This window comes from Nematolebias whitei, chromosome 21, assembly GCF_014905685.2.
Source record: "Nematolebias whitei isolate Nwh7 chromosome 21, NemWhi1, whole genome shotgun sequence".
In the NCBI taxonomy this organism is placed as follows: Eukaryota; Metazoa; Chordata; class Actinopteri; order Cyprinodontiformes; family Rivulidae; genus Nematolebias; species Nematolebias whitei.
This window is the reverse complement of record NC_056518.1, coordinates 31,006,520-31,017,111: the sequence shown is the minus strand read 5'-3', so window position 1 is coordinate 31,017,111 and position 10,592 is coordinate 31,006,520. Positions and strand designations below refer to the sequence as shown.

General features: G+C 48.5%; 1 protein-coding gene across 1 annotated transcript in view; it reads right to left on the bottom strand.

Annotated features, from left to right (window-relative positions):
* Positions 1-10,592, bottom strand: part of syne2b (spectrin repeat containing, nuclear envelope 2b) — a 46,741-nt gene that overhangs the window by 18,044 nt on the left and 18,105 nt on the right. Inside the window, exons 13-24 of the mRNA XM_037694816.1 lie at positions 9,645-9,809; positions 9,454-9,566; positions 9,130-9,298; positions 8,641-8,737; positions 8,364-8,563; positions 7,641-7,805; positions 7,229-7,369; positions 7,045-7,146; positions 6,796-6,969; positions 6,088-6,246; positions 1,941-5,651; positions 1,601-1,735 (exon numbers count right to left, since the gene is read on the bottom strand). Coding sequence (XP_037550744.1) covers positions 1,601-1,735; positions 1,941-5,651; positions 6,088-6,246; positions 6,796-6,969; positions 7,045-7,146; positions 7,229-7,369; positions 7,641-7,805; positions 8,364-8,563; positions 8,641-8,737; positions 9,130-9,298; positions 9,454-9,566; positions 9,645-9,809 — 5,331 coding nt within the window. The remainder of the gene's footprint in view (positions 1-1,600; positions 1,736-1,940; positions 5,652-6,087; positions 6,247-6,795; positions 6,970-7,044; positions 7,147-7,228; positions 7,370-7,640; positions 7,806-8,363; positions 8,564-8,640; positions 8,738-9,129; positions 9,299-9,453; positions 9,567-9,644; positions 9,810-10,592) is intronic.

Here is a 10,592-nt window from a genome sequence, read left to right as displayed (position 1 = left end):
ATGGATGGATGGACAGTTAGCTGAATGGATGGATGGATGGATGGATGGACAGTTAGATGGATGGATGGATGGATGGATGGATGATGGACAGTTAGCTGAATGGATGGATGGGACAGTTAGATAGATGGATGGACAGTTAGATGGATGGATGGATGGATGATCTTTAACGAGTTCTTGATTCAAATTGAACCTCGGCTTGTGCCTCTGATCCAACAGAACCTCCTTCAGCAGCAGAACCCTCTGTGGTTCTCTGCAGGACTTCATCAGTATCTCTCCTGGTTCTGGAGGAGTTCTGACCCACTTTTTTTTCCATTGTTGCTTCAGTTCTTTGAGGTTTCTGCTCAGCTCTCTGAAGGTCCACCATCAGGTTCAGGTTCTGGACTGACTGGGCCGTTGCATCTGCTCTTTCTGACCTGCTCTGTTGTAGATCAGCTGCTGTGTTTGGGATCACGGTCCTGTTGGGCCCAGTTTGGTCCAAGCTTCAGCTGTTCGGCATGAACTCAGGATGGACTCATGGTTGACTCCACCACCATGCTGACAGCTGCTCATTGGTCTGTCCTGAGACATTAAACCCAGAATTGAAGGAACATGGACTTTCTTATTTTTATTCAGTCTTTTGCATCTCAAACGTTCAGATGAAAATATTTCCAGTACAATCAGAAACACAGCTCAAGAGACCCAGCAGACATTTTGGACAGCGCGAGCCCAACCCAGCAGCCATTTAGCACAAAGATTTTTAAATGTTTATTTCCAAACATCGTTTACACCCGTGGTTCCCAATGCTGGTCCCTGAGGAACACCATCCTGCATGTTTCGGTTGTTTCTCTGCTCCAACACATGATTCAGTGATTTAATTACTTCAAGTTCAGAAGCCTGTTAATCACTCTCATACAAATCAAGTGTGTCAAAGCAGGGACAAGTAAAACATGCAGGATGGTGTTCCTCAAGGACCACGGTTGGGAACCACTGGCTTTGTTTTTACCACTAAACTGATATTTTATCAATTTTATTCTTGACGTCACCTGTGAGCAGGTGTTAGTCCTGTCTGAACAAGACAGACTTTGAACACACACACACCCCTGCTAAAACAGCCTTCTGAGAAAAACACCAAAGTCCCCACTGAAGTCCAGAAGAAGAACAGTTCTCAAAGCAAAGCAGGTGAGCTAAGCTGCGTCCCCATCCTCTGACGCACACCTGTAGAAATCAGCTGCAGTGAAGTCACTACCTGTTCCCGTTTGTTTAAGCCGGATGCTAAGTGCATCTCACACCGCAGGGCAGCTGAGTTAAAAGCTTTCCTTCTTACTTCAAACCGTAAGTGGAGCAAAAAGCCTGAGATGTCGGCTCTCACAGTCTGGGAGGTGAAATAAAACCAGATTAAATCAACAGGAAATTACTCAACCTGCAGCAACCTTCGGTACTATGAAGTCCATGAGTCACCTAGTTGTGACTGAAAACTCCCGGCCACAGCATTGTCAGTATTTTTATTTTTTTTTAGCTTTTCCTTCTGTTTGTTGCTAATTTTAGCTTTAGCTTTTAGTCATGGTTTCTCTAATTTTAGCATCTAGCTACAGAAAACTTAGCAGATTACACAGCGTCCTACCTCCCACTGCGTCCTGACGGACTGGGCGAAGGAGTCCATGTCTCTGAGCTGTGAGGGGGTACAGAATGCCTCCATGCCCTTGGCTGCTCTGAGGAACTCCTCCAGGAGCTCCGGGTCCAGAGTCCTGAGAGCCTCCTGAGACAGAAACAAACACCTGCAGGATTACTTTATGGAATCGGTTTAATACAAAATCTGAAGATATTTAGAGATCTTTATAGGGGCCTAAATCAGCAAAAATCTCCTCGAGTAAACGCAGCACACATTCTAAACAATTATTCACAAAAACAACAATTTATTGGTCACAGTAACTTGTTAAATCACCTGGAAATGTTACATTTACCTGTTTAACTGCTGCTTGCTCAGCTGACAAACACTTGTCTTTGAAGACTGAGATGGCTTCGAGGATGTGCGCCTGCAGGCAGTGCTTGGCCTCTTCAAAGCCATTCATGGCCAGAGCTCGAGCCTTCATGTAGGCCTCTGTGTAGGCCTGAGGAGGGGCCTGAGCCAGAGCAGGGGGTCTGATGAGGTCCTCTGTGGACTCAACTCGGATCTGAGGCAGAACGGGGACCTGGAAGACAGGACTGGTCTGTTTTTGTTGAGGCCTGGTTTGCAGGGGAGATGGGGTCTGAGGGTTTGATGGTGGGAGTGGTTGAGTCTGAAGTCTGGTCTGTAGTGGGGATTGACTCTTGGACTGTGGAGGAGTTTGGGGCTGTGCCTCAGGTTTGGGTTGAGACACTGATTGGACATTAGGCTGAGGTAATGCATCAGATTTGGGTTGAATTGGTGACTGAGCCACAGGTTTTGTTGGAACTTTGCTCTGAACCTTGGACTGTGGAGGTGTTTGGGGTTTGGGTGAAGATGATAACTGATCCTGTGTTTGAAATCGTGCCTCGGGGTTGGGTTGAATCACCGACTGGACCTTAGATTGTGATGTTGAGTCAATGTTAGGTTGAATTAGTGACTGAGCCACAGGTTCTGTTGGGGTCTCAGTCTGCAACTTGAACTCCTGTCTTGGTTCAACTTGAGATTTGGTTGGTGTCAAAACCAGGGACTCATTTTGTACCTGGGTTGGTGCCAGAGAAAGGGGCTCATTTTGTACCTGGGTTGGTGACAGAACGAGGGACTCATTTTGTACCTGGGTTGGTGTCAAAACCAGGGGCTCATTTTGTACCTGAGTTGGTGTCAGAACTAGGGGCTTGGTTGTTACCATAGATTGTGTAACCTCGGGTTCTGTTTGACCTGAAGGCTGTGACACGGTTTGTTTTTGAATCCTGAGTTTAGTTGAAGATTCAACCATAGTCGTTGCCGTTGATGGAACTGGTTTGGGCAGCATGGGTTGAGGCTTGGGTTCTGATTTGACTTTGGACTGGACTGTTGATAGTACCTTTGGTTGGGCTGGTATTTGAAATCCTGATTGGTCCAGAGGTTTGGACACTGGAGAAGATGCACTTTTTTCCTCAGTCATCAGGTGCAGATGTTGGAAGGGTTTGGGCTCTGAAGAGGGCTTGGTGTGAGGCTTAGCTTGGAGCCCTGGTTGTGTCTGGATGTGTGTTTGGGAGTGGGTCTGCAGAGTTTGTAGTGGGCCCTGTATAGGTAGCTGAACCTGGGCCTGGTGTGGCGGATGTGATTGAGAAGCCATGTACGTTTGGATCGGAGCCTGGTGTTGACCCATTAAATGCTGCTCAGTCTGAGGATGACCGTAAGGCTGGGACTGAAGTGGTGGTATTGGCTGAACCCAAGTCTGCTGCTGAACATGGCCTTGTTCTGTTTGGATGGTTTGCATTGGTTGATGGGGCCTGAGTTGGACAGAACCCTGGGGGGGGATTTGCGGTTGGATTTGAGACCATGACTGAGTGTGTGCCTGGAGATGGATTTGAGGCTGATTATAAGATAGACCCATGTGAGCAAACCTTTGAGGGGAGACTTGAGTCCCTTGCTGCTGGGGCCACTGTGGTACAGCCTGAGCTCCTGGGTAAGACTGGGACATGGGAGCCTGAGGGTAAAGCTGTGAAACAGGATGTCTCTGATGGAACATGGCCTGACTTTGTGACTCCTGTTTATTTGTCCATTGTTGAGATGAAAATTGAGAGTAACCCTGGTGATAAAGCTGTGGTTGAGTTGTAGTTCCAGCAGCAGCCTGGAGCTGCTGAGAAGACATGGGGGATGAGGCTCGGACTGGAGACCAGGCCTGCAACTGACCCTGGGAATGAAGACCATGCTGTATGACTGGAGGATGAGAACAAGTCACAGGGTCAGGAACAGGATGGTCCCGATGATGGACCACAGGTTGAGCATTGGTTTGATGATGAGTTGGTAGTTGAGGGTCACTTGGCCTGACCACTGGCTGAACATGAGTTTGAACCTGGGGAAAGGACAACTTGTTGGTTTGAAGGTTTGCCTTTTGCTGAGGATGGGCCTGAACTTGGGTCACTGACTGGACATGAGTTTGAGGAGGAACCTGGGTTCCTGATTTTGCATGGATCTGAGGCAGGTTCATGGGCATTGTATGGATTTCCGGATGGGTTTTCACATCAGAACGAGTTTCAAGAGGATCTCTGGGCTGTGGGTGAGGTGAATTGAAGGATTTTACCTGACCAATAGTTTCAGGCTGCTTATGTGTGGGTGGTTTAGGAGAAGGGGACCTCACAGAAGCCCAGGACTGTGGATGAGTCCGAAGCTGAATGTGGGAAGGCACAGGAGGCTGAATGTGGCCTGGAACCAGTGCTGGCACAGGAGAAGGGCCAATAGAAGTCCATGTATGAACTTGAGCAACTGTTGGACCATGGGCTGGACCCTGTGGCTGCAGAAGAAGCTGAGATTCTGCAGAAACTGACGTCTGGGACATGGACTGAGTTTTTACAGAGCTATGGGGCTTTGGAGGAGTTTGTCTCTGTGACTGACTTTCATTCAATCCAGTTTGTGAGAAGCTCGTTGTCTGTGTCTGTGGGCTGTCTGTGGAAGAGTGAGACACACCTGTGAGGGACACCTGGACCACAGGCTGCACGTTGGGCTGGGACTGATCCTGGATCTTTGTTTGGTTCTTGGACTGAGTCTCAGTTACTGTCCAGGCTTTAGTCTTGATGTCTAAACCTGGTTTGGCCTGTTTCACAACTTGTTGCTTTTTGGTGTCCTGAAGTTGCCTCTGTTGCTGCTGTTGCTTGTTTTGTTGCTGAGCTTCATTTTGTTGCCTTCCTTGCAGTTGCTGTGGCTCTTTAGCGAGTCCTGCCTGTGGTTCCGGTTGCTCCCCACCGGTTGATGAATGATGCAAGACCACCTGAGGAGCGGACACCGATTTTACCTGTGACCTCATGTGTTTAGTCTGAGCAGGATCTTGTTCTGGATGTGGACTTGGTCTTTTCTTGTCCCCTGAAGCAGCTTTCTGCAGCCAGGGTCGGTTCTTCATGGCCTGAGCCTTTCTGCTCTGCAGTTCCTGTGAGCTCAGAGAGGTTTTCTTTGACGGTGGTTGCTGATGTGGAGTCTTGTCTGCCAGCTGCTCTGCTTGATACCGATAAACTTCTTTCCGATGGTGGTCCTGTTCTTGCTTGCTCTGCTGGGGTTCTGGTTCTTCGTGCATCAACTCTTCTAGTTGTTTCTCTCTTACTGATTGCTCACGCAGGACATGTTGCTGTTCTGTTTCAGTTGCTGGTTGTCTGGAAGGACCTTGTTGCAGGAACTGTTGTTGTGGTTTCTGATCTTGATGTCGAGTCTCGTGTGGTTTTTGTGCAGCTGTCTCTTGAGAAACCGGAGTCTGTCCCTCTGGTGAAGACCTTGTTCCGGTCACAGCCTGAGCGTAGGTATACGGCATCGGTGGAGACGTCATTTTTTCTTCTCTGTGTTCTTGCACTACTATCTTTGGCCCAACGTTTCTGTCACTGTGATGTGAACCCCGACAGATCTCAGACCCTGGAGTTGGCAGCCTGGTGTCTGAGGGTCTCTGCCATTTAGGTTCGGTTTCATTTAGAATAAAGACCTTTGAAGGAGGACCAGCCTCTGAAGGACTTCTACTCCTGTCCCTCCGAGCTCCCAGGCTGCTGAGCATACCGATGGCTTCCTGAAATACAAAACACCCTTTATGTACAATATACTGTGTGTGTGTTAGAGAAAGAGCCAGAGAAAGCCAGAGAGAGAGGGTGAGAAAGACAGACAGAAACAGAGAGACACAGAGAAGCAAAGAGGGAGAGAGAGACAGAAACAGAGACAAAGCAACACAGAGAGATGCAAAGAGAGAAAGACACAGAGAGAGAGAGAAACATAGAGACACAAAGAGAGACGCAGAGAGACAGAGAGTGACATTGAGACACAGAGAGAAAGAGACAAAGACAGAGAGACAGAGTGACAGAGAGATGGAAAGAGACAAAGACAGAGACAGTGAGAGACAGAAAGAGAGAGACAGAGTGTGACATTGAGACACAGAGAGAAAGAGACAGAAAGAGACAAAGACAGAGAGACAGAGAGTGACAGAGAGACAAAGACAGAGACAAGCGGACCTGAGACTGGGCCACTGCAGCTTGCACTCGGTGCTGCATGGCTGAGGCATGGAGATACTGGATGGGGGAGTCTTTCTGACTTGTCATGACTATGACCTGCAGGTCCTGCTCCTCTGTGACCACCTGACCCTCCAGCTGCAGACCACGGGAAATTATCACCTGCAGACAAAAAGTAAACTCAATAATCTTTAATGTTTTCATAAAAGTATGTTTAAACCTACAGTTTGAATTTAAAACAAAGAACTAGACTTTTGTTCTGTAGCCAAAGAGGTTTCCCTTCACATCCAGAGCGCTTCAGTGTTTCTGAACTGCAGAGGTCAAGTTGTAAACTGCGCAAGATGTTCTGTTAATGCAGCTGAACTCACGTGCAGATCAACCTCACTGCCCTCACTGCAGAGGGTCATGAGTTGCTGTGTTAGCTCGGCTCGAATGAGAGAAGTTTTGGTCACCTGCAGATACAAATACACGTGAGAGCCAGGACACAAACATAAGACCCAATGACCCTCAGCAGGGAGGGGAGGGAGATTAATCTGCACGTGAGTTTATAACTGGATCATCTCAAGCAGTTTGAGGCTGAAAAGGCTAAAACATCTTCAGAACAGAAGTGCAGTTATTTTATCTTTGAAGCTTGTTGGAGGACTGAGAACCAACAACAACAAACATTCAGTTTGGTTCATGGAAGGACCCGAGGCTCTCTGGAAGCCTCACCCTGGCTCGGGGGTCTTGGCCTTGGCGTCGTGGCTCTGCGGCCTTCAGCAGCTCGTACAGCTCTCTGGCCTCCATCTCCCAGAGCAGCAGCTCAGCCAACCTGGTGTCCAGCCCGGAGACGCCGTGCTGCATCTCTGCACAAACCTGCTCTGCCTCGAACAAGGTCTGCATCACCTGGGGACAGGGGGGGACGGAGCACATCAAAGACCATGCATGTCACGAGGAAGACATCCGAGGAGGACTTCATACTTCAGGAACTGCAAGCCTCAGTTTCTGTAACTGATCCGGAGGAGATTCTGGAGAGGGACCGAGAGCCTCCAGGTCCACTTCTTTGATCTTCCTCATGATGAACTGAAGAGAAGAGACGTCTGTGGTCACCAAAACAGAGACTGATCATCACAGAACGTGAAATTAAAGAGTCGGTGGGTCCAACCTGGAGTCTCTTCCTGTAGGTGCGTAAAGGAGCTGCCAGGGCCTCCAGAGGTTCTTTAAGGATCAGGGTGGCCTCTCTGATCAACGCCTGGAGGTCCTGAGGGTTCACCTGGACGTCAGCGCCGCCGACAGCTCGGCTCTCCTGATTAAACAACACAACAGTAAAGGTGCGCACTTTTAAACTCTTTTAGCTCATGTGAGGAGGTGCACGTCCAAAGAGCTGAAAACTCCTGGAGTCTCCTCCTCCTCCTGATCACAAATCAATAAAATCTGAAGAAAAGGATTTGAAAAGCTTCTCATCAAAACGACCGGACACAAAGCTACATTTGATTTTAAAAAGAAAGCCAAAGCCAAAACAAATGTGTTTTAAGGAGAAGTAGAGGAACCGGAGGTCCCCCCCGAGGAGAACCTACACAGCTGCTTCTGCTGACAAACTCCGCCCACAGCGTGTTCAGCTTCCGCAGCTCGTCTGCCAGGGCTCTGCTGGTGAGAGGGTCCGTGGCCTCCATCAGGAAGGCCCCCGCCTCGTTCAGGTGGGCGTGACGGGTCCCCCACTCAGACATGGATTCAGGCGTCACCTGGACAACACGCAGAAAGGGGCGGGGCTTAGAGTGAGGAAATCTGCAGAACTGATAGAGTTAAGACGTTTCAACTTCAAGTATTTGGTTTTATTGTTGTGGGAATGCTGAATCAGCGTTTACTTTTTATCTTACAATCTGCAGACGTGCTGTTTTAGCTGTTTGTCAAAACCTTCAGCTCATTCGGGAGGCGTCTATATTTTTAAATAAATTACTTCACTCACAAATAATTAGCTACGTTCTGCTACAATTAGCTTTTAGCTATCTTTTTGCTACGTGTAGCTAATATTACACTACTTTAAGCTATAGTGATTGATACATTTAGCTTTTAGCTAGTGTTTAGCTTGTTGGCTCTATCAGACCCTCTCTGAGAGCAGGTAAGACAGTGACGATCTACATGTAGTCCTCACAACATCATGGAGACAAACGGCTTCATTGACTGTTTCAATATGTTCTTGTTGGAATGTAGGCATGAGATTGTAAGATTAAATGAGGCAAGTGGGATTATTTCTGGGTTTAATCTGCGTCTGAACCGGAATGTCTCTGTGTTCGTGGTACCGTCGGCTCGTTTCCTCGGCTGTGTGGTACCGATCCCTGCTGAAGCCAAGCCTGAACGGAGCTCATGCAGTCGCTGTAAGCCTCCCAGGCGGACAGGACCCGACCCATGATGCTCTTGGTCGACGAGACTTCCTGCAGAACCAGCAGGGTTTCCTCCTCGAGCTTCGTCGCATGCTGGCTGACGCTGTGGTAATCTGCAGCTGAGGAGCACACACAGCTCAGGTGAACACCTCACCTGGTGGACACAGACGCACGCAGCTCGTGTAAAAAGACTCACCCAGAGCAGATTTACTGGAATATTTCTCGGAGACGAGCTTCAGCTTCTGAAGAGCAGCTTCCAACAAGGAAGGAAGCTGCAGTTTGTCCACCACTTCCTGTGGAAAATGTCGTAAAATCATATTTAATTTTAAACAAACAGTCGGAGTCAGACTGACGCAGGTTTGAGAGTCTCCAGTGAAAAGTGAGCCGTGATCCAGAAAGCCCGAGCCGAAGGACCAGGACTGAAAGCAGCTAAAAGTGGTTTTGATCTTAATGTTTCAGACTGAATTAATATTAATGTTTTGTGTTTAATGTTAAAATGTTCAGGTAAACTTTGTGTATGTGGAGCAGGTGTGTGTCAGGTTCCGCTTATGATATTGTCTTCAATATTATAAGCTGATCAAGATGATCCATGTTTTTATTGATCATTTTCGTAGCTTTTGATAAAAACATCAGGCGACGGTGATTCTGTCTGAAAAACACGCGTCGACTGATCTCTGCTTCTTACATGCCATTCCTGCAGCAGCAGCTTGACAGCTTCTGCAGAAAGATACGGTCTCTTCCAGACCAGGAGCTTGGCCTTGATCTGACCCAGCAGGTCCAGAACCATGTGGTGGTGCTCCTGGTACTCCAGCTTGATCCCGTGGTACTTGGCAGTGACTCTGACTCCGGTAAACCTGGTGGAGGAAAAGGTCCATCAGGAGACGTTCTGGTACTACTCAGCATGAAGGTCCTGATCCTAAACGTTCCATCCAGAATCTGGAGAATGTGAACGTGCACACACACGCACGCACGCTCGCACACACACACACACGTCAGTGAGTGAGCTCACCTCCTCTTCAGCTCATCCATCTTGTCTGCAGGAACCATGGTGTTTCCGAACTCGTCCAGGTTCCTGAAGGACTGGAAGGTTCTGAAGTGCTGTGGCATCTCCTCCAAGCAGCTCTGCAACAACGAGCAGGAGGTCCAGAACATTTAAAGCTGGTGTCAGACACCGGGCCTGGACTTTCAGATGCGTCTTACTTTGAGCAGCTGCTGCTTCTCTCTGGCTTCATCAGCAGCACAGCCGTGGTCCTGAGGGCCCCCCTGTCCCTCAGCCAGAGCCCCCTCTGTCTTCAACAACCAGCGGGCCACCAGGTCCAGGGGGGCTGGCAGGCTCAGGTCCAACTCAACTCTGTAGTCATGGAGCTAAAGAGGAAACCATGAAAGATCAAAGTCTGTTTCTTTAAATCAAAGTTCAAACGTTTGTTTTGAGTGTTTCAGCTGCAGGTTCTGAAGCTTTACATTCAAAGGTCCAGTCTGAGCTCTGGCTAAGGTCAAAGGTCAGGAACTTTAATTAAATGGTTCCGTTTGCCTACAGTAAGTTTAACGAGTTCTTTGGTTTTCAATCATTTTTAATTTAAACACCATTCCAGAGGATGACACCAACAGAAGCCGAAGCTGCAGCCTGCTAGAAGCCGAAGCTGCAGCCTGCTAGAAGCCGAAGCTGCAGCCTGCTTCGGCTTCTGTCAGCTTCTGAGGTGGATTTAACGTGCACATCAAAATAATGTGAACGGCCAGCAAGCCGTGCACGTAGTCCATGATTTAAAGAGCGACATGACTCGCAGGTCAACAACACCCAGAATTCAGCCAGTCTCCAACAGAGCAGCTCAGTGAGGTACCAGCTGCTCGGTACCGGCCCGATGCCTCCCCTCCCCCTTACAGGAGCTAGTTGAAGAGGGTTTTAAAACGGCGCTGAGTTCACTGGTCTGGATCAGAACCAGAGTCTGAGGTTTGAGACTTGCTGCTGCAGCTGCAGGTTATGTTGTAATCTGAGCGCCCTCTGGTGGCTACTTAAAGTTCTGCACACATAAAACGGACCGAGTTTATTTCTCCTCAGATTCTGTTTAGAGACAAAACATTTTTAAAGTGCCATGTAGTTTATAACTCTCCGTGTAGTTTCGAACTCTCCGTGTAGTTTCGAACTCTCCG